This window comes from Ascaphus truei, chromosome 1, assembly GCF_040206685.1.
Source record: "Ascaphus truei isolate aAscTru1 chromosome 1, aAscTru1.hap1, whole genome shotgun sequence".
Classification (NCBI taxonomy): Eukaryota; Metazoa; Chordata; class Amphibia; order Anura; family Ascaphidae; genus Ascaphus; species Ascaphus truei.
The window spans coordinates 57,529,168-57,548,164 of NC_134483.1; the positions used below are offsets into that span (position 1 = coordinate 57,529,168).

Consider the following 18,997-nt stretch of genomic DNA (forward strand, 5'->3'; position numbering starts at 1 on the left):
ATTGGCTCACAGCCACACCACGTGACGCGTCAACGCTAGGAAACACCATTCTCTTGTGTCTCCTAGCGGCTGACGCGCCACAGCGTGTAGTCAGCTGTGCCGCCAGGGGGGACCGGGACCGGCTCGCGAGGATTCCCCTGCTGGTGGGGAACTCGCGACATGGCCGCCCGCGCCAACGAGCGCAGCAGGACCGAGGCCTTACCTTCCCTCTCTCTCTCCCCTTCCTCTCTCTATGTCTCTCCCAATCTTTCACTTTGCACCCTTCTCAGTCTTCATCCTTTTCACTTTCTACTCCTCTCACTCCCATTTATTCCCCCCTCTCGCTCTCCATCTCATACTAACCTCCCCCCTTCACTATCACTTCCCCCTTTCTCACTGTTCTCTCTCTCCTCTCTCTAATCTCTTCCTCTCTCTCTCTCTGTGGAGCAGAAGGCGTCAGGTCCATTCAGGCCCTACCTTGTGGCTAGGTAGAGGCTTGCCCAGGTGGCTGACAGCAGACATTGGTCCCAACTTCTGGCAGTGCCAAACTTCTTGTTTCGGACCACCTGGGCAGACCCATCTTTGAGCCGGGACAGACGTTCCTTCGCTTCCCCCCTGTCGGCGGCCCTGTTCAGTATAGTCTTGATAAAAAAATGCTTACTAAAGGAATCATTATAAAAGTTTAAATGAAGCCTCACATGTTCTTCTAGTATTAGAGTTATTTCTAGCAGCGGAACAATGTCAGTAAATCCTTTGGGTGACTCATCGCGTAGCTACCAGGTCATGGTATATGACACTTCAGGGGCCCTGTGACTAGTGGCTATGCCATGGGCTTTCTGCAAATTCTTTAGGGGTGGTAGCAATTTGCACTCCTGTGGAATGCTGAATGCAATCAGCCCAGCAGAGGAATGGAAAAGAACATCAGTGATGTCTTGATTATGTGATCGCAATGTGCTGGAGTGGCTGTGGCACTCAAGGGGTTAAAGCAGCTATCCCGGCTGTTTGTTAATATTTTTTAACCAAGCCCCCTTTTATTGGCAATTCAGGAAAAGGGGGGAGCTCTGGTTCCCACCCTGTAAACAAAATAAAAATAAGAGGGGTTGTTTAGGTAGGAGATTTCTGCTTTAAAGGATTTCTGCTTTAAAGGATTTCTGCTTTAAATATTTTAATTTTTTTTTCAGTTTTTGGATTGCCTCTTTAATTTCCACTTTCTCTTTTGCCCTCCTATATTGTGAGCAGCAAACACTAGACATACTCTCGAGAGCGTACTGTATAAATAGTTATTCCATTTCACTACTGACAGTGAAAGCTCGATGGCATTCTGCCTTCCCTTAGTATGACACAGAATGACGTGGGCTCTGTTCTTTTTTCAAACATCTGTTCTGGGTGTCCTGACTTAAATGAAAGTCATTTGTTAGGGAGGCCCCTTGAGTCTAAAGAAATGTCAGCATCAGGTGTCTGTTTCTCAGAGTTCTTGTAACCCCTGCAATGCTGCAGCGGCCAGCAATAACCATGTCCCCGAGCACTGAAATGTATGTGTGTGAATATCACAATATGTATAAATGTAGAGTATGAATCAACGCGCATATATTTTTATATTGAACTTAAATATTGTCTTTTTCAAACAACTGTAAGAGAATATGTCTTTTTTTCAACCTACCTATGCTGCTGTGTGGTTCAATGTTCGAAGTGTGACTGTACTAAAGAGAAAAGAGTAACACAACTTTTTTGTATTATTGTTTACAAGCCCAGAGTAAAAGTGCACTTGTATTGAGACACAGTTCCAATTTCATTATATATCCTTTTATTTTCCTTTTCCAATCCCTAAGTCATAGAAACATTTGCAAATCAGTATTGCTTGACCTGAGGAAGAGAGGAAAACTCTCGAAAGCTTGTCCTATGACATAAATTGTTAGTCCAAATAAAAAAAGGTAATACCTAATACTGAAATACTCATTTATTCTGCACTATATATATATTTTATTATTATTAATAATACTATATATATATATATATACTGTACACACACATGCTGCGTTGGTTGCGCTGTTGCAACTTTTTTTTATTGCACCTCACCACTTGTTGTCCCTAATATAATAAGGTTTACATGATATAGTGTGTGTGAAGTCCCTGCTGGGGACAGTAGGTGCGCGGTAAGAGAATTCACATTTCACGCGCAATTAAGCTTTGAGGTAAGATCAGTTTGTATTACAACCCCCCCAGGAGCAGCACTGCGAGCTGACAGCAGCACAGCGTGGTGAGAGCGCGGGCAGACAGCGCTGCACTCCCAGCCCCACCGTCCCCGCAGGCACTAACCTCATCGCTCTGACATCACTGCCACCAATCACAGGCCGCCGGGGGAGGAGCGCAGCCAAGCCACGCCCCACTGAGGAAACTTGAACAGGGGAAACTTGCACAGCCGCTCAGCACAGTGTCTGCTACCAGAGGAGAGCACATGCAGCCCAACCACACACACAGGTCAGGACTGATAGCGGCGAGGCGTGACCAGGGACAGCACTGCCTTTCATCATCAGGAGCCTTGTTCTAAGCAGCTGTGCAAAGCATTCCCCACTGTGAGATCTCCTGTACCTATTTGTCAAGCCAATCTCAGACCGGCTTCTTATCAGAAGGGACATCCTAGTGACATAGTCTAACCTTTGGAATGTATACCTGGCAAGGGACACGCACCTGCCCGGGCTGCTGCAACTGCTTATGCTGAGCTGCTGCTGCTGCCTGCAAAGGTGCTGAAATAAAGTCAGACTCTTAAAACTGCCGCTTCTCCGCCCAGCTTGGTTTCTGGAAGGTGAATATCTCTGGATTTAAGTTTTAAAAAGGAAAAGGACAATAACTTGAAGAAGTAGATGGGTGAGGAGAAAGGGCACAGCAGGGGGGGCTAGTTAAATAACTTGCGTTGTGAGTTAACATAGGAAAGAGTGTAAACCCCTGAGAAATAAAATAGAGGAACCGAATAATGAGCTACACCTGGATCTGAGTTGATGACAGCAACTTTGCAAAGTTTGACGATGTCCCTTGAGCAGAACATGACTGCCCCCAACGTCTCCGGCGTGGTGGGCTTCGCCGCCAGCAGCAGACCCCCCACCATCCCGGCGGTCATGTTCATATTTGGGGTGGTGGGGAACCTGATCGCCATCATCGTCCTGTGCAAGTCTCGCAAGGAGCAGAAGGAGACCACTTTCTACACGCTGGTGTGCGGCCTGGCGCTGACCGACCTGCTGGGCACCTGCCTGGTCAGCCCGGTGACCATCGCCACCTACGTGCAGAACCGCTGGCCGGGAGGGGACGCCCTGTGCGAGTACAGCTCCTTCATCCTGCTCTTCTTTGGGCTGTCCGGTCTCAGCATCATCTGCGCCATGTCCATCGAGAGGTACCTGGCCATCAACCACGCCTATTTCTACAACCACTACGTGGACAAGAAGCTGGCCGGGCTCACCCTGTTTGCCATCTATGTCTCCAACGTGCTCTTCTGCGCCCTGCCCAGCATGGGCTTGGGGAAGACCACCTTGCAGTACCCGAAGACCTGGTGCTTCATTGACTGGCGGACCAACGTGTCCACCCACGCTGCCTACTCCTACATGTACGCGGGCTTCAGCTCCTTCCTGATCCTGGTCACGGTGCTGTGCAATGTGCTGGTCTGCGTGGCTCTGATCCGCATGCACCGCCAGTTTGTGCGCAGGACCTCCCTGGGCACGGCGGACACCCGGCTCTCGGACTTCAGGAGGCGCCGGAGCTTTCGGAGGATGGCTGGGGCGGAGATCCAGATGGTCATCCTGCTCATTGCCACCTCGGTGGTGGTGGTCATCTGCTCCATCCCTCTAGTGGTAAGTCCCAGGCAGAAGCGTCCCTGGGCTACTTCCATCTCCTTCACCTGCTTCTTCTTTTTATTCACTGTCTTCTCCACCTGGTCTTCTTCTGATCCATTTTTCTCTTCCTTAGTTTTTCTTTCTTGCTCATGCCACCTCTTCTCTTTTTACCCCCCTCATCTTCCCTCTCACCCTCTTATTTCCTTGTAAAGTATAACCCAAGTATGAAGTGACCAGGAATGCATTTAAACCATTGATACGTCTATAGTTTCCCAATATTAGTGCACCCATATGGCAGTCAGCATCTCTTGCTACCTGTTGTGGGCTGTTTCTACCCTGAACCCACCTAGGCAAGTACCATGCTTTAATATGTGTTGCACTGGGCACACTGTACTTAGATCACTAGCCTCATTTTTGGCTACAACCATTTTAGCTTCTGAGCCATAACTACTGCTCAACATTCACTCCAAGTCCCTACAAACATCAGTAGATCTGTAAATGCTGCCAACATGTCTCTACTGTTGGAGAGTGTAGATAACTCAAAACCATCAAGAAAAACCTGATACGGGTGTGCTTTAGGGTTTAGGAGATACTTAAGATGCTACGTGGAGGTTGGGATATTTCGAGATACTCAGTCCCATTATACAATGTAACATAATTCATTTAAACCAGAGCTTTAATGTTTGTTCTTAGTTCAAGATCAGTTTGTGTTAAGAACAAACCAAATTATTTGCCGAGGCATCTTGGGACTTGACAAGAAGGTGCAGATTAATGGCACATCCAAATCTTGATTTATGAAGGTGAGAAAGTGCCACATTTACCTCCACATACAATACTGAGAAACATTTCCCCACAGTGCTATAAAGAGGCAAAGGACTACTTGAAGTATTTGAGGAAGCCTCGGCTTTGTTGCAAAGCACAGTATACAACCATTCTCATTAAAAACGTATTCCTTTCATAGTCGGGTCACATTTTCATAGACCTCGTGAGTAGTTCTTTGGTCAGTGTGACTAATATGAGACAGTGCGGTTGAATAACAGTTAGCATGAGAAATTTCATCTTAAGCACATCAGGAAGCAATTTTAACATTTTTGGTACACCAGACATAAAATAGTAACCACATTTGTAATATGAAAGTTATTTAACAGTGTATCATTTTCATATGAATAATTACTTTAAAACAAGCTCAATTGTCTCATTTAACATTAAACCCAAATAATATTTTCTGTCAAAAATGTCAGTAAATTATATGGGAGAAGTGGCTCAGTGAGTAAAGACACTGACTGGCACTGAGTTTGGAGCAAGGGAACCTGGTTCAATTCCTGGTGTCAGCTCCTTGTGACCTTGGGCAAGTCACTTTATCTCCTTGTGCCTCAGGCACCAAAAACAGATTGTAAGCTCCATGAGGCAGGGACCTGTGCCTGCAATATGTCGCTGTAAAGCGCCACGTAAAACTAGCAGCGCTATACAAGAACATGCTATTATTAAATATATATATAATTATGTAGAATTCTGTTATTTGTAAGTACAACAAGCTTTTAATGGAAGGTTTTATTGTTGGATTTTATGTTTTTAGTTTAAAATTGTGATTCTAAATGACATTAGGGGGCTATGCACTAAGATAATATTTACAAAAAGAATGTTTCTCAAAATGTCAGTGTAAAAAAAAGTAATACAAACCTTCATAAAATGTGCGTTGTATGAATGAAGTTTGACTTATATCATTTGTTTGAAATATTGTATTTGATGCATGGTGTCATGTTGAGCACCTGATTGATACAATTTAAATTAAAACAATCATGCATATTTAGTAAATATACATTATTTGTGTAATACTGTTTATATTAGCCATAACTGTTCAAATAATACATTTGTTAACCTATATAATGAAACATCTGTGCTGCGTCAAATACATTTGTTGATACATAGATCTTCATTATATTACTAATTCTAGTACTAATACTATTAACCGTCTTTTTAGAGTTGACGTCAAGTTGAACTTTAGCAGAAAATTTTTACACTTTCTCCTTTTTTCCCCGTACATACCATTAACATCTGTACGCCTAATGCAGTCCATTTCTGTGCCCCAAACAAACAGAACCACATTGTTTTTGTTGTTGCTGGTGCAGATTGAAACCATTCCGGTTAATATTTAGGCGTCCACACGCACAATTTAAAATGAGATTTCCCTGCACCAGTTTTGCACTAAAAAGACAGATTGTGTGACGCTAAAAACATAGACCGCTAAATTGGAATCATTTTTTTTTTTTCATAAAAAAAGAAAAGGTATTAAAGAAGCAAGAACATATAAGAGATCATTATAAATTATATTTGAAATATATATGCATTTAAATGAACGAAACAATTGGCAGCTGTTTTGCTTTGCAAATTGCAAAAAGTTTGTTTAACTTGCAGTCCCACTAGAAATGCCAAAACACACTCAAATGGTATGTACTGTAGTAGCAAATGTTTTTTTTACAAGTGACATTATCATTTATTTCCCTGTTCTGCCAGTTTACCAAGATAATTGCCACTGAATGTACTCCACCTTTTTGATATAAATCACCGCAAGTGTGAATCACATAGACTTGTCTTAAGTTGATGTGGGTTTTTTTTAACATCAGAGCCAAGATAAAGAAGCTGTGTATCAGGAAACTGACTAATTATAGGGAACCAGTAGGTAAGAAGATGCCATTTCCAGATCACAACGCCGTTGCAGAGGCAAAGTGTTGAGAAATATGTGTTGCTTGGTTATTAAAAAAAAAAGGGGAAGAATGCCATTTAACCCTTCAAAGTTACTGTAGGTGTGCTGTAAAAGCATCACTTCCGTATGTAAAGTTTTGCAGAACTTGTGACATTGAAAACGAAAAGTTCAGAAGCACATTTTTGGCCAGTCTGGCAGCTAGGTGAAAATCAGAAGGGTCTTTTCTCCTGGCACAGCAGGGGTTACAGATCAAAGCACATGTATGACAGTTGTGGCACTAAATAAGAGTGCAGCACATCATTTTGTTGCATTTGACGGCAGTCTGGATCTTTGATCTTTTAATGACTCCCAAAATGCCTAATTGACATCGTTCGTAAAACACTGTAAAATGAGCAAGGGCACTTGTCATGCTGCCGACAGTATATAAGTAACCAAGTAGTTCCAGAATTAAAAGGACAAGTTCAGGTAATCCTGGTAGTTTCTGAAGTTAAAAAAAAAAAAAAAACAATGGAAGTTATGACAGTCCTTGACAGGACTGGTCAAGTGAGTGTATAGCCGCCAGCCTATGCATATCTTGAATGATTTCTTTGTATCACTTGTTTTAATTCTGCATCATTTTTGTTAGGGAAAGTAATGACATTAATTTGCGGGAGAGAGGGGTCAAATAGAGCAACTGTCTACATTTGCAGCATCCGTGTATTAAAAATGGAAGGTACAGTAATGCATAATATCAGTGTAAAATGTGTCCCTATACAGTTTTTGACAATGTAATTTATTTGTTTTATAGCTTCCTGTAGGTGCCTCAGTACAAAATTCTGTGGAGTATCACTACTATTTTATTCATAAACTACTATTTGGATGAACCCTTCTTTAATGAGGCCCAAAGAGCTTAGCGCAGGTGTTGAACAGATTTTATTTCTCTGGAAAGATGGCTCCACCACTTGGTAGATCGGTAAATGAAACAGAGTTCATTATGCATTTACCTGCAATGTCGTAGAGAGCGTTCACCTTGTTTAAAGCAGGACGTGTCTTCCGGGGCCAAAGACAGAATAGCTAATAAAAACATTGATTAGGTTTATGTTTACAATTGTCCATCTGCCTGACATTAGATAGGTTTGATAAGTACAGCAAAGGCTCATCAGCGGAGGTGAAACATTGCAGACTAGCTTAGCTCATGATAACACGTTATTAATCCTTGTTGATGGCTGATTTGGCTGTCATAGGAACAGGTCTTTAAGTCTGGCACCGTAACGTGTCTGCACTTCAGCAGAAGCACTTCAACTTTGAGAAATGACATCACAACCACAAAAAAATATTTGAGTACCATGACAACGAAAATGGACAGAAACCTCGGCGCCATGAGGGCCACTCTGCTTCCATCCACTCACCACATGTAAATAGATACAATAAGGATTAATTAGCGCTCCTGATTTTAGTGCAGTTTATAAATAAGCTGTTGGGTGATGCTGGCATGTCAAATATTATAATACAGCATTCATTATAGTTCAGGACAAGAGCTAGTTTATAGTCACAAAAGTGTTATTATTCAATAGCCCAGTGCAGGTTTTTCTCGACAATTGCTGTGAAATTTCGATTTTTCCCAGTGTGATAGATCGTCTGGAGTTCTGAATCAGGTTGAGCACCAGAGGACCAGAGCTGTACAAGCTTCTCACAGTGATGTGTAGATTATCACTGTTCAGAGTGGTCATTGAGGGGTTATTCCATAAAGCTGCCTTCTACTAATATCATGCTGGAAATTACTTTAATATTGTAGATTATCACCAAAACTTCCCGTGACATTGGTCCCGCAAGTTAATTAGGATACATTGTAATACCTTTCCTGAATTGGCAGCTCATTGAATTTACCTGCGCAGACAAATATTAACTCAGCTTTATGATAAGAATGTACTGAAAAGATAATCACATTCTGCTTTGTTGTCGGCGATGCATGATTAGTACAAGTGTAATATCTGGACATGAAGTATTAGTTTCTGATATGCTTTGCATAGTTGATATGTCTTTACTTGTTTATTCATGAATAATGATGGCCAGCTGTGCAAATTTGTTTTTGACGGAACTGCAGACTTGAATATGTTTTCACTTCATGGTTAGAAGAAAGATTTTCTCATCAGACCTTAGTGGAATTTAATGCAGTATGCTTATTTATGGCTACGCAATAAGCCTTTGATGCTTAAGATGGCCACTCTGTGAAAGAGTTAAAGCAGCATCGCAAAGTGTATCAGACTTTATCGGAATAGAGTTATGGTTGCAGACTGAAAGATATAGCTCTCTCTGCTGCACTGTATCATGTTGTAACAAGTCCTATGAGATGATATTCTAAACTTAAACTTTGCCTTTAAAACCTTTCTTGCATTTATCACCTCATTTAATGTGAGACGCGGAATGAAAATAAGGCTTTTCCTAAGTATGAGTTGTGTCACAACAATCACGTGACCGTTCAAAGCTTCAAACCCCTCAATATGTTTGTACACTGTTATTGCTAGGCAGCTTTTATTTGACATAACTACTGTACATCATTTCGTAGGAAATAAGATGTGTCCTTTTATCTAAACATGTGGTTAAACAGATGCTTAAAATTATTGTTTTGTGAATAGAATACACCGAAGTAATTTACTAGACGTTGTTGAGGGCTTTTAAATTTAAAAGGTCACATAAATATAAGCTATTATTATGTAAAAAAAAAGGGCAATCATTTAGTCGTCACAATAGCAGATAACACGGAAAAGTGACAGTATTGATTCTTTTATCATGTAAAGATGTGAGTGTGTAAAATGAGCCCCATGCATATTAAATAAACATTTTCCTGAGTGTAGTATTATTGCTAATACCTCGCTTGGGGATGTGTGCAGCACATCGCACAGCCATGTGTTCTCATTGCCTTAGGAAGTCATGGGATTAAACCCGTTTTAAATAATGTGCCCAACAAGCTTCAACTAGGAAATTTTTATGTGAAAAGTATTCATAGAAAAACACTAGAATGTATAAGTCTCTCAGTTTATCACCTAATTACTGTTCAAGTACAAGCTTGTTAATATAGTGCGTGTATAAAGCCATTGAATTTTTAATAAAATACATACAGTGTGCAACAAAACAGTGAACATGTTGTCTTTGTTTTGAAAATATAATTTGTTGTGCATAAAGGCATACAGATATCACCCCGGCAATAGGTTTGCAATGTATTTAATTACTGGAAGAAAACCAAATCGGGAGCATATATTTCCTGGATTTAGAACATCTTCTGGAAATGAATCGTCTGCATCTGGAGCGTAATTCAATTTGTTTATGATGTCTGTTATTCTCATTTCTTTATCTATTTTCGCTGCTGTAGAACATTTCCATTGTGGCATAAAAGGGTAAAAAAAAATCTATTAAAATGTGTAAAATACTTTATTTATACACATACATATACCAAAACAAAGAAGTGCATGCTCCGTGGTGTATTAAATTAACATTTTAATGACAACTGTTATAAAAGGAAAGGGCTGCTAGGAATCACACTCACAAACATATGATGGTAAAGCGCATTGGTATATAACCCGATGTCAGGTAAAAGCAGCACTCCGTCCACTGCAGCGATCACAGGAGGCTGATCTTTCGATCGGATACAGCCAGTATTCCGTAACCTGCTGCTCGTTTGCTGGGAAGATGCAGTGAAGTATCCCCTCAGTCGGAAAGGTGCAGTAGATAGTTACCACTCACATGCAACCCACGCCGCTCCTTTCCGACTGAGGGGATTCTTCACTGCATCTTCCCTGCTAACGGACAGCAAGTTACCGAGTATTGGCGGTTCCTGATCGAAAGATCAGCCTCCCGTGAGCGATGCAGTGGCCGGAGTGCTGCATTTACCTGACATCAGGTTATATGCCAATGCGCTTTCCCATCATGTTTGTGAATGTGTTTCCTCTCCTTCTATAACAGTTTTTATTAATACACCATAGAACATGCGCTTCTTTGTTTTGTTTTGTAGATTGCATTTTTGGGATTTGGTTTATCCAATCAGAAGCTGCTGCTCCTCCATTGGATATTCTACGGCTTTCAACATTTCTGATATCCTTTTTGGAATTCACATCATTAGACTTTATATTTATACGCCAAAGACTTCTTGTCTTTATTTATTTACAGTGATATTTTGTTTATAGGTCTATAAAACATCACTGTTTTTCACTGATCATATTTTGCATTATTAAGTGCTATATTTATATTTGTGTGTAGATTTGATCTAGGTTTATAGATTTAGTGCTGATTCTTTTCTTCTTATGTACACAAAATACAGACAGGTTTTCTTTCTATCTGTAGTATTTTCAGATATCAACTGCATTTTCTTTAATCCTTTGACTAGATAAATGATAACAAGACAGTTTTCATCAAAATTCACAAACATGTTGCCCCAAAGGACCAAACTTCCTGCGTCTCCTTTACAGAGATGTCGTTTTTGGATGAAGTGTTTAAACCCCTCACTTCCACACAGATCTTCAAAGGACACTAGAACATAATTGCCAGGGTCTACAACTCAGGGCAACGCGATCTTGTAGCATATATTGGAATTCTATTAAAATGAAAGGTATAGTGCAACAATATACGTGTGAGGACACGACCTAGAAAGATCAGTATGGAGTGAACATGTGCACTAGAGAAGTGCAATGCTAAACAGAGAAAGAGAAATCCTGAAGCCAAAGGTTACCCCACAAGAAATAGGGAAATAACTGGAAGGTCCCAACAGGATGCACTCAATGTTTGCTTGGAGTCTAATCGTGGGAAGATAACCCGAACATGTATAACGTGGTTAGCCTGATAGTATTCATGACTGAGCCATAGTGGCCAGCAGGCGGTGGAATCAAACAAGGTCCCAACAGTATAGATGTATAGATTGATTAAATTGAAAACAGTTTATTGTTCATTACGTGATTTGCATAAAGAAAGGGAAAGTTATGTCAATGGGGGTCAAGTCAAAGTATTGATCAGGGCACTGTCACAGGGAAACAAAGTTTCCGTGCAATGGTGCCCTGGTCGGCAATATCACAGTTTAATGTATAACCCCCAATGAGATAATGTGTAAAATTTGGCTCATATTCACTAAGCGTTGCTATCCCGTAAAACACCTTACACCCCATTCACTTGGAGGTGTCTTTTGGAATATCACTGCTTAGTATGTATTGGCCTATATATATATATATATATATATATATATCTATATATATATATATATATATATATATATATCGTTGAATTTTCCCAAGCAAGCGGAAGATGGCTTCATGGCAGATATCTCAAAAAGAGAGAAGAATAAATAGGGACTGAAAAAGATTTTAATAACAAAGGAGAATATGTGTGACAAGCAATAATAAAAGGAGTAGTATGTGAATACACACTTCACCTGTATAATAAAACATTTTTTTTTTAAAAAGGCTGCACCCTGTTTCATAAAAATGCTTATGGCCCATTAGATTTCTGTAATAAGTACAGTATGGTACTGTCTGCTATCTGAGAGCAAACAGTATTGAAATAGGGCGGGGAATGATAAGAACCAGACTTAGCAACTCATGAGTTCTATTTACCAAAGGCATTGACCACAAAGTAAGATGAGAAGTACAACAGAGGCTGACCCAGGCAGATCATTCCTAAGAGTACCTGTTTAGTAGAACATTGAAGATTTTGCTTAGAAAGAACTGCCATCTACTGGCCATAAAACTTTAAGCCAGTATTTATTTATTTATTTATTTATTTAGAGCACGCTTCATAAGATATGTTGAAATGTGCATCTCTCATTTACAGGTATTGCGTGACAAATTCATACTACCAGCATGGTTTCAGCATGCCTTGACATACAAACCCTTTCCAATTATGTTATTGATACAGGATTTTCACATTAAGGTTACTCTTTAAAAATATGTATGGAATTGTTTTAATCCAAAACATTTGGAAAATGGGACACAGCACTGGAACACTGATTCCATACATGAAGAAAATAGTGCTTCAAATAATACAATAGTTTGAGATGCATATGTGCTCTTGCTCTGTAGTTTCAGAGGTCGGTTTACTAAGTGACCTTAACATAAAACATAAAAGTAAGCATATAATAATGTTTGTAAAAATGCTGTAGTGCTGCGTAATGGGTTGGCGCTCTAAAAATAGAAATATACATAAATAGGCAAACTCTGAAGAAGTTGCGTTGTATACGTACAGTACAAGGATTGTTTGCAGAAATCTGTTTAACTCCCTATCACTGGAACTTTATACCAGATGTACTCTATTCAGTCACATAAAAACAGCTCCGGTAAAAAAAGAGTAAAGTAATGAAAAAGTGAACATTCAATAAAATGTCTGTTTTATTGCATGTTCTTCAATAATTCAGTAATTGCAGGGAAAGTACACTATTGTAACAAAAAAAGTGCCTTCACTTGTTTTATTTACCCTTGTAAGTGCTAGTAGGTCTTTTAGTGCACAATGAATTTTATGGTTTGTCCAGTAACATAAAGTGGTTGTTGTTTTTTGCTCGAGACATAGGCTCAGGTCAATTTGCAAACGACCTAATTAAGCATTGCTACACAGAACAATTCTCTGGTTGCAAACAACTGTCTTGTACAAGTTTTAACAGGCTGCATTTGGAAGGGATTAACATTACCCTGAATACAGTATACTAATAACTCAAGATGCCAAGAAAGCTATTTCTGAATATAAGAATTGGCGTCTCTAGACTTGTTAGGAAAACCGGTTGGGCCAGGCTAAAAAAGCCTTTTCAGTACTGAGTTTATAACTATGTGCAAGAACAGAACTGGAAGTTTAGAAAGCTCTAAACCCATATTTACTAAGCAGTGTTATGTCCTAAAACTCTTCCAAGCGCCGGAAAAAAAACCTTACAAGCCTATTCAACTGGAAGGTGTCTTATGGTACAGTATAGCACCACTTAAATATGGCCCTATTTGCTCAGGATAACAAAATAATTAACATTTTGCTGAATAACTGGCATATACAGTACTACAGCAGGTTGGATTACACTAATTAGCAGTATTATTTCAAATTGCAGTGTGTGTGCATACAGTATGTCTGTATACATTTGTGAATGTGAATTGTTGCTATGCATGGGTATACTTATGTGTGCATGCATGTTTCTGTACTATACTTACGTGAGTGAATGCAAATAGGTGTTGTTGGCATACATATATGTGTGTGTGTGTTATAGATTGGTATTTGGTATACCTTTTAATGGACCCACACAAGAGTTCTTTAGGTCTTTGGCCTCCTCTAAATATAGCCATATGTATAAATATGTTTGTAATCTTACTTATAAGTATGTGTCAGTATAAGTGCGTTTGTACAATTTTTTGGACACTATATAAATATCAATGGATTATATGTGTGTGAATACAGTTATGTCTATGGTGCTCTGCAGCCTTTCATTATTTTACCTTCCATTAAGCAGTAATGAAGCATTGGACATTGCAAGTTTGGAATGGATGCAGATTTTTTTTCTGACCTAGATATGAGGTCCTACCTATCTCCTGTAGCATGTGCATTAATGTTATCCAGTGTTGTCCTGTTTTAGCGTTTGGGGTTTACATTTGCAAACAATATATATTTGACTTTTATAATCATTCACATATTAGCAAAAATATTACATTGGAAAGAGCTGCAGTTCTCCAACATATTTTACGCTAATTTGGTCAGCACCTGTAAGTATTGGTCAGTATTATTTTCTTCAAACCCACACTGTAAAAAGTAAAACATTAGAAACCACTAGTCACCGTGTATTTCCTCAGAGTTCAAAGAGGCCACTTTGCTTTTACAATCCCTGTGAGGTGGTATTTAAGACGTCAGTGCGGGGGTGCTCAAGTCCAGTTCTCAAGCCCCCCCTTCCAGCAGGTGAGGTTATCTGGATTATCCAGCTTCAGCACAGGTGGCTCAATCAGTCCCTGTTTCAGCACAAGTGGCTCAATCTTTAACTCAGCCTCTGATTGAGCCACCTGTGCTGAAGCTGGGATGTCCTGAAAACCTGACCCGTTGGGGGTAGGGGAGAATAGGCTTGAGGACTGGTTGAGCACCCCTGCGTTAGTGCATACAAAGGCTAGTTTTGAAGGTTTATACACAGTAGTTACATAGTTACATAGTAGATGAGGTTGAAAAAAGACATACAGTACGTCCATCAAGTTCAACGTATGCTACATTTAGACGACAGACACTTTATCCTATATTTGTATTAACAGTATATTAATCCAGAGGATGACAAACAAAAAAAAAACAGTGTCATATCATCTAATGATATCTCATAAGGGGAAAAATAAATTCCTTTCTGACTCCAAATATTGGCAGTCAGATTACTCCCTGGATCAACATCCTACCCATCCGCCAGTGTATTAATTATTCTATAATAGTCAAGAGGTGCCTTGTGTTATAAATTCCGTGTCAAGAGTCCTTCACATTTATCCATATTTAGCTGTCAGAATGTATTCTCACTGCAGTGTGCATGCAATATTGCAAAAGTTAGAAAACACAAATATTGTAAAGTTTTCTAGATGTAATGTTATGAAGGGTTTATTTTTTTATTGAAGATAGGCAATAGAGGCAAATAGTGTGCTCTATCTGTGACAAAATAAACTTAAAAAGGATAATAAAAGTGCTAGTTCATAATGTAAGCTACAAAGCATTTCTAAAAATAAAAATGACCCAAGTTGTTTATATTGTTAAGAAGTGGAACATGGCTGTGGTAAAGATATTTTATTTTACATTGCCTTTCTAACATACCTTGCTATCTGTTTTGGTTTGGTCACATGGAACAATGTTTTTTTATCTTAAATCTATTTTCGTGTTTATTTTCGCAAGTAATTAATGACTGTTGTCTGTCTTTCTGCTGCAGGTGCGTGTTTTTATTAACCAGCTCTACCAGCCAGATTTGGTTATGGATGTGAGGAGAAATCTCGATTTGCAAGCCATCCGAATTGCTTCAGTGAATCCTATTTTGGATCCTTGGATTTACATCCTCCTCCGGAAGACCGTGCTAAGCAAAGTTATAGAGAAGATAAAGTGCCTATTCTGTCGGATTGGAGGGGTCAGGCGGCCACACTCTGTTGGAAATTTCAACTGCAGAGAGGATAGGAGGGCCTCATCAGCCACCTCAAGTCATTCCCCTTCGTTTGTTTCCCGGGAACTACGAGATGTCAGTTCAACTTCTCAGACTTTACTTTACCCTCTGGAGCTGAGTGACGGTAGTTTTAAGGGTAGCACTGTGTTGCCAGGGGCCACCATGGCCATCAACCTGCCTGGAACTTCAGATAGGACGTTACGTGGTTCCGATCAGTCAGTTTCCTCTCAGGGTCCAGACTCAGAGCAAGTGTTGTTGGTGAAAGAGATTCACCCTACACAGATAACTCAGAATGGGACCTCTCCAATGGGGAACCCGCTCCATGTCACTTTTCCTAAGGAAACATTGAACTTCTCAGAAAAATGTATATAGGAGTTTGGGGTACTTCAGTCACACAAATACTTTTGAGTAAGTTTTCAGTTAGCTGAAAAAAAAATGAACATGGTACTCCAGTCACCCCACAAGACCTTCACCCAATGTCTGTCATATGACAAGGGCTCAATTTCTCCAGTCAAGGGACGGAACTCATCTTCCAGACTACTGAGTGGGCTTGAGAGGACCCGAAGGTCAAGAAAAAATTGGAACTGAGTATGTGGAGTGCAGCTTATTTAAGACATTGTTTTACTGTGTCTGACACTATCACATATTATATGCTACTGGCACTTTTTGTTGAGTGAATAAGTCACCTTTTGTTATTAAAGGTGTAAGCTTTCCGTCAGAGGGACAGAAGATCTTGTGTTATATGGCCCATGGTTTGTCAAATACTGTTGACTTTTCTCGGACAAACTAAATGTGTCTGTCTAATATATGATGTCAATGTGTCTTGCTAAGCTTTAAAATGTGAATTTTTATTGATGAATATATGTGTGTATCTGGAATGTAATGTTATTTATTGTCTTCTCTGTGAGAAGGTTTTTAGATCAAAATGTGTAGTAAAAAAAATATAAAATGCAATATCCTCTACTTTCTTTGCAAATATTAGCAGAAAGAGAGCTGTATTAATGTTCTACTACATTTTTGCACTTAATTAAAAATAAACAGCGACAGATTTATGAATGAAAATAGACAATTATTTTTTTTTAGATGTGTGCTCGGCAAAGCTGTAGTAAAGCTTTGATAAATTCTCTCTCATATCATCCCCACTATAAGTATAAAAAAAAAGGGCATTACTTGTTTCGGGGAACCAAGGAAATGTAAGTCATTATCCTTCTTGAAAAAAACATGGTACACTATGTAATAATACTGATTTTCTCTATTTCACTCTTGCAGAGTGTAAAAAAAGAACTCAAAGAAAAAAACTACAATAAGCCCACCACCGACACCTCTAAAATGTTTATATTTTGTGTTGTGATTACCCCACTGTCACTTAACCCAAAGTAATATCCATCGGTAGTATGTTCTCTGATGTATGTTTTTTTAAATAAAAGAAGCATATGCCGGTTTGCAATTATACTGTCACTCGCAGTATTGCGTCATGTTGTATCATATAAATGTTTTCAAGGGGTTTAGAGTAATGGTAATGCACTTGTAACATCTATTTTCAGCTGTCAACTACATGGATACAATAGGGTCATAACATTTAGAGACATCAACCCATATTCCACTGGGGCAACGAGAAAAACATTGCAAAACAATAGTTAAACCTCCTGCAGAGCTAAATAATAATTGGTTAAATAATCCTACTGAGTAGCACTTAAAGCAGCATTACCTTCAAAATCTAATGTGTTTTTTGTTTTTAAATAAATCCATTGTGTACTATTAGATAGTACTTACTGTACAGGTGCAGCGGCCGTTATTGAAACACTTCACGCGGTGTATACCTCGGAATACCCATGTCATGGCGCGGGATTTCTTCCAACCGTACCGCCTTAAGACGCGAGTGCAGGCAAGTGCAGAAAATGGCATTTTAGTGTTCTGGCTTTTAAACACCTGAAATTGACACAGTAGCACAGTACTGTACACATTACAATTCATTCATTTCATTGCATTTAATTGCACACAATCCATGAAATTCAAACAAAGCAACCGCGATAAACACGTGTGCCTGGGGCGATTGGCCGCATTCATGCCGCGTGGAGTACAGCAGCACACATGAAAACGGCACCGTGATTTGTTCGAATAACGGCCGCTGCATCTGTATATTTTTCTCCCACCCCTCCCCCAGGGGCTGACTGGCAGCCACATTTTAGCCCAGGGGGCATGCCCAACAAACTGACCCAAGAACCAGGCGGTTCACACACCATATACACAGATGCGCACACTAGATACACACACCATACACAGATGCACAGACCAGGCACATGCATCATACACATATGCACACACCAGATACACGCACCACACCAGCCAGAATAATAATGTGTGTTACATTTTTACACACGCAATACATGCACCTTTTACATAAACACATTGTGTGAGTGTGTGTATATGTGTATGTATGTATGTATAATTGGATAAGTTATGGTGGATGAAAAAAGTAACAAAAAAACCTCCACCGTATAGCATCTAGCAAATGAAAATATCACTTGTGAGCATATTCACGTCTTAGACAGGTCTGCAACCCTGCTTTTCACCAATATCGACTAGCATATAGTACACTACAGCAAGGGATTCTGGGAAATGACATGCAAATGAGCACACAGTGTCACCTTTTGCTTCAAATCCATTTTGACATGGACCCTTATAAGCTTATGCTCGCTGCATTACACAGCTTTTAAGCACAGCCTTGGTTAAGATGCATAGCCAGTAAACCTACTCACAGACAGCTGTTTTGACCTTTTGGGTCTCCAGTGTGAGGCTGGTTATACTAGCTTTGCAATTTGAAGCTTGGATAGGTTTCCACCACACATTAGATAAGTTATGATGGGTGAAAAAAGTGACAAAAAAAACTCCACCGTATAGCATATAGCAAATGGAAATATCACTTATCCATATACTCACACACACCATCCATGCATTCATGAATCATATACAGTATATACACTATACACATACACACAGCATACATATATTGTGTGTGTGTGTGTGTATACTGTACAGCAGGCCTGCACAACTCGTAAAGCGAGAAGGGCCGAACTGCTCCAAGTAAAAAAAAATTGGGCCGCACGGGTAAAATCATCATCATCATCATCTCTCCTCCAGCACCTCTCATCATCATCCTCATATATCTCCCCCAGCACCCCTCATCATCATCCTCATATCTCCCCCAGAACCCCTCACTATCAACCTTTGCGATACTCCCCATCTATCTCTCATACCCCCATCTCTCTCCCTCACCCACACACATAATACTCCCATCTCCACATCAAACACACAATACCCCCCTGCACACCACACACATCCCACCCCCCTTCACATCACCCCTCCCTGCACCTCACATCACCCCCCTGCACCTCA

General features: G+C 39.9%; 1 protein-coding gene across 1 annotated transcript; it reads left to right on the plus strand.

Moving 5' to 3' along the window:
- Window positions 1–2,387: 2,387 nt before the first annotated feature.
- On the plus strand, window positions 2,388–17,059 carry PTGER4 (prostaglandin E receptor 4). The gene is made up of 2 exons (XM_075588607.1): window positions 2,388–3,818; window positions 15,377–17,059. The coding sequence occupies exons 1-2, from the start codon at window positions 2,976–2,978 to the stop codon at window positions 15,971–15,973; spliced, it is 1,440 nt and encodes a 479-aa protein (XP_075444722.1). The 5' UTR covers window positions 2,388–2,975; the 3' UTR covers window positions 15,974–17,059.
- The last annotated feature ends 1,938 nt before the right edge of the window (window positions 17,060–18,997 follow it).